At 35.8% G+C, this 5,408-nt stretch overlaps 1 protein-coding gene across 2 annotated transcripts in view; it reads right to left on the reverse strand.

Moving 5' to 3' along the window:
• Positions 1-446: 446 nt before the first annotated feature.
• Positions 447-5,408, reverse strand: part of LOC113827333 (MTOR-associated protein MEAK7) — a 9,943-nt gene continuing 4,981 nt past the window's right edge. For both annotated transcript variants that reach the window (XM_070116346.1, XM_070116347.1), the window contains exons 4-10: positions 5,276-5,408; positions 4,915-5,085; positions 4,509-4,643; positions 4,237-4,339; positions 3,961-4,082; positions 3,550-3,726; positions 447-2,753 (exon numbers count right to left, since the gene is read on the reverse strand). The exon at positions 5,276-5,408 is cut by the window's right edge and continues 17 nt beyond it. In XM_070116346.1, coding sequence (XP_069972447.1) covers positions 2,637-2,753; positions 3,550-3,726; positions 3,961-4,082; positions 4,237-4,339; positions 4,509-4,643; positions 4,915-5,085; positions 5,276-5,408 — 958 coding nt within the window. In that variant the 3' untranslated portion in view covers positions 447-2,636. The remainder of the gene's footprint in view (positions 2,754-3,549; positions 3,727-3,960; positions 4,083-4,236; positions 4,340-4,508; positions 4,644-4,914; positions 5,086-5,275) is intronic.

Below are 5,408 nucleotides of genomic sequence, written 5' to 3' on the forward strand. Positions count from 1 at the left end.
GAAACACCACACCTATTAGTTCATTAATATCAATCTAAACTTTCTTCATCTGTGCACCGGAATTTCATTTGCTCTACTCCAGATGTTGTATTGTCACAAGTCAAACCAAATTGGTCAGATGCCTTTTCGTGGGCAATTTGTGCTGATTTAAACTGATTGTTTTTAAACTGATCTGAATATAACAATCAATCTACTGAAAATTCTGTAATTATTGCAATATAATACATCTACTCATTAACGCAGGTAATGTTTAAACTGTCAAGACCACCGAGTCTCAGACTTAAAATTGAGAAGGTGCCAGACATAAAGCTCCACTGAAGAGGTTAAGATATAAACCAAGAGACCCCTCATGAGTAAATGTACTCTGTGAGGATAGGAAAACTGGAGACACAGGAGACAGGAAAGTTATCATACACAAGAAGCAGAAAGATACCTGCAACATTACCCTCATGATTTCTTGTTATTTAGTATACTTTATGTCAAAAGATTATCTACATTACAAAAAGATAAGAAGAGAATAAAATAGAATGATTCTCAAACTCTGGTATGAATGAGTCTCTGAAAATATATATAAACTATTGCACTCTTAATAGTAACTTTTCCTTATTTGTACAATGTACACCTAAAAGCAGTTATGCTATGGGCAAGAAGTTACCAGTTCACTTAGCAACAGCAAAGAATGAATGGAAAAAACAGAATGGGCCTTCAAATGTACTACACTGCAAGGCAGGTTATATCTTTACAATTATAAGTATTATTACAAAGAATTAAACCAACAAAACAAATATCCATATATATCAACTGCACTGCTAAGTACACCTAAACATTACTATGAATATTATTTTTCAAACTGTATGTAATTACAATATCAAAAATAAATTAAACTCACAACCTATTTGGCTTCACACTCACAGCACAACTGTACCACAAATGCATTTTCATGACCAAAATAAATACATAAAAAAAATAACACTGGCCCATCAAAATATCTTGGAAGAACAGCTGATCACTTTGAAACACAATGGCAAAGGCAAAATTTGTATCTTTTAAAAGTATAGCCTATTTAGTTTCAGGTGGCCCCAGGTTGCTGTATTAAGTACCTATTATGATACCATTTTTTTCCCAAAGAAGAAAATGCACTGCTGTCAATTACCCTGTGTCTTAGCACCTAAAGGGCATGTACACAAGAGAAGTTCAACAGAATTTGCAATATCAAACAGGGTGAATTATGAGAACTCAAGCATGGTTTTATGCTCTTCAACAATATCAGTTCTGTACACTATGCTGATATCAATTCTGTACACTTCAGTGATATTAAGTCTGTACACTGTTATACCTCACAATTACATTAGTACTGACAAGTTTTTAAAATATACCTACAAAACCTGTAAACTGCAAGGGCTGTTCAATTCTCTCATGATTTCTTATATATAAATAGTAAATATCAAACTTATGAAGTAGGCAATATGAGAAAAATAGGATCATAAAAATATGAAAAAGTCTAACAAATTCTCGAAATATGTATATAGGCAAGGATAAGTGGACATATATTATGTTTAATATAGCAAAATAAAACACAAGAACGTTATGTTGGATATAGGGACATAAGGCAAATATCCATAACTGTCAACACAACACAGCCATGTCTCAGCAGGTTTCAGAGTTCTGTTAACTTTTACTCTGTAATCCTATAAAGCCAAGTGAAAACATTGTAATGGCATGTAGCTAAAGACTTCCATTCATCTGATATATATGCATATTTGTTGGCATTTCACAAGACTCAAAAAGTGGCAAGGACTGTACACTGCACATCGTGAGAAAACAACCATCATAGTCTACAGGTTACATAAAGGCAGTAATCATATCACCTGTACCATCTTCTGTGTTAGGAAATGCAGAATATTGTTCAAAGGCAGATTATCAGGCCATGTTGGAATGTGCATCTCTAATGTATATATCAAACATTTTGTTTACACTTACGGAAAAAAATCACACGATCTCACCATCTAATAAAGCAGGAGTTTTCCGTTCCTCTAGTCTACAGATTCTGCAGTTAACTTTCATTAGCCTACACATGGAAGTCCATGGTCCAGTAATTAATTTCAAGATGTCAGCTTTAAAAAAATGTAAAAAATTAACAAATCAATAATAAAAAATGATTGCTTTCTACTATTCTCCCTTCTATCAAAGTTCCTACAAATATACCTTTCTACACATCACATGGCACACAAACAGCATTACACACATCACATACAAAATTTTGTGGCATCAACTTTTAAAACAAATGATTACAAATAACGGTGCTGTAATGATCCCGAAGAACACCTTTCCTCTGAAATGAAACACCAGAGTGATGAGGAAAAAATCAACAAGTTCTTCAAGATCTTAAAGAGTTCTACAGCTTTCTTCCCTTGCACAGTCAGGTTTTTACTGGACAGTATGAACAAAACATTAAGCTACCATCAGTCTTATTTCTCCAAGACTGCCTACTGCAAAAAATGCGAACACAAATTCCACTACTTCCTACACAACAAAATATATCTACTAGATAAACATCTATCCTTAGTACTGTGACATTCAAGCTATTTGTACCTAGTCAACACCTGTTCTAAATGCCTCTGGCCAAGGGAAAGGTCTTAGTCACTCTCTTCAGCTTCTCGCAATCCTTCACTGACTCGAGTCTTGCCAATCATGTCCAGAAGAGCCTGTGCATCTGGGTTCTTGTCCAGTGCACTCCTTTGCCGAGTTCCCTCCTGTGGTTTGGGAAAAGAATTGTGGTGTGAGGTTATATGGTTTTTGTTAATTGTGATGCACTTGGGTTTGAGAGAAAGAAAAAAAAAACAATTTACAAATGATATCAAAATAACTTTCAATCATGCCTAAGAAATATATGTATTAATATATAGCTGTATAAATCCACCTATGTATATCTATATATCCATATATACCTATATCTATATATCTATGCTTATATATAAACATTTTTATGGTGTTATTTCACATGAAATAATTAAATTTTGAGGGGGCACAGTGATATTTTCCATGAATTAACAAAATATACATTCTTAGCATCTCAGAATTATAGGTGAAATGCACTTCTATGGAACTTGACCCACAACCACTGGGGCTGGCATGGACATCCATGCCATGCCCACTGTGAGTTTAAATAATTTTTTTGTTTTTACACATAGATGGCTCTACAAGTTCCAAGTCACCAATAATAAGTCAGTTACGAGTACCACCTGTCTCACCTGTTTACCCTTTTCCTTGATTCTCTAAAATATTTATGCATATCTTATATTGTTGTTTGTAATGGAAATAACCCTATAATAATCATACTGTAACATCGATATTGGTAGCATAAGCAAAAAAAGTATCCTTAACACAAACTCAGGGAAAGGTGAAATTGGGTGGCATCACAAGGTCTACTAACTCCTTTGTGGTTAAGCATTGGCAGAGCCATCTATGTACAGAGAAATTTCACATAATAATAGTACAGTGAAACATCATTTTCCTGCAGACTTTGGATTACCACTCCCAACTACTCACTTCATCCGAATCTTCCTCCTCTGGACCAACAGCCCACACTTCGATCCCTTGAATTTCTAGCTCTTGGTGGGGGGAGAGGGGAGGGCTACGGAAAGTGGTACAGGTGGGAGCCACAGTTCCCTTGCCGAAGTCATAATCAAGCCAGAATCCAAACAACTCTTCTCTGCCACCCATGCCCTGTAAACAGAAAAATAGGCCCATGATCAAGCCAGGGAAATGTTAATAGTAAACTTGACTAAGAACTTTATAGATAATGTCCTATAATATATGGTGTAGGACTTTAAATAACATACAAAAACATTATCATACAAGTTCCTAATGTAAATACAAATACTAGAGACTCCTAATAACCCTTTAACAAATAGAATAACATATATACATAAATAGCATCAACTATCACAATTATCTTACCAGTCCATTAGGCATGGTATTTTTCTCCAGATAGTTGAGGTACATATAATTTCCATTAAAGCCTGTGGAACGAAATATGCCTGTCTGGGGCACCAGAGTAAACAGGAAACACTCTGCAGTACCTGAATAAGAAAGTTTGTGTCACTTTACAATGTACTGCAGTACAATAAGCTCCTACTTAATCATCTTTAATCATGATCTTACTTTTATATAAACAGCTGATACTAAGCTATATTCTTGATGTTACTATACACACAATAAAAAGGAGTTACTGACCCTGGAACTGAGGACGGACTTCCCAGGACGTAGATGCAAAGCCTCCGAACTTGTTACCGGACTGATCCTCAATCACAATGACACTTGGACCCTTTCCAACAATCTAAGGAAGATTGAACAGGAATAAGATTTATTAACCTGGTCTTTTTCCATATCAAGTCATTGAAAAGAATATTTGCATTTTCTGCAGTAAACCAAGCAATGTAAACATTAACAACAATATCAGAACAGGGAAAAAATAAGAAACTGAAGGTCATATGCATGCCAAAGACCTGCTTCATGAAGATACTGAAGCTCCAGCCATGAACTGCAGTGGAGAAGAGGAACCTCCAGTCTGTCTGAAGTGTGGATGGCAAGGCACTGTTGAGGAGCATGACTTGAGCAGCACTCAACATGGTGGGAAACCTCTATTAAAATGGAAAAGGATATATTTAGATTTCTCTTGTGGCTCTATCAATGAAACTATGGATGGAATAACCAATAATACAAGTTTCTAAATTACTATGCTGGTTAAAGTCCAAAAAGATTGATATATACAGTACTTTCAGAAATAATATCAAAACTGATATCCAATTAACACAAGCCCTATGTATACATCTCCAGTCCAAAGAGAAACTAAAATATCAATGAAGCACAAACAGAATACTAAACAAAATACTTTTAAGGCAAAGGCCATACCTTTGGAGTAGTCTGGACCTCTGGCAATAAACCTCTGTAATCAAGAGGACTAAATGGAAAGCAGCCTTTAAGAGCCTCTAATTCTAGGGACGTGAAGATAGAATGACCAAGACACCATCTCTCGAAGTCATCATAAGAGAAGCGAACCTTTGGAGGAGGCTTTTTCCAAACCTAAAGAGAAAGGGATTATTCTCAGTCTGTGTCTGAGGGTGAAAATAACTTGAGAAATAAACAAGAGTGCATAACATTCCTGGAATCTATTGTTGGCTTTTTCTCAAATAAAAGCTTTCTTATACCCAACTCACAACAACTTTATACACACACAAAAGGAACTGGCATGTAGCTGGCACATAAAATTTACCTCCTTTGGGCTGGCACCCGAGAAAAGCAAATCATGAAGCAATGCCTGACTGATCTGCTGTATCACTTCTGGTGGGCTCGGCTTCCAGTGTTTGCTCCCAGACATGTTGGCTATGGAGTTCACGTATGCAGCA

This window comes from Penaeus vannamei, chromosome 38, assembly GCF_042767895.1.
Source record: "Penaeus vannamei isolate JL-2024 chromosome 38, ASM4276789v1, whole genome shotgun sequence".
NCBI lineage: Eukaryota > Metazoa > Arthropoda > Malacostraca > Decapoda > Penaeidae > Penaeus > Penaeus vannamei.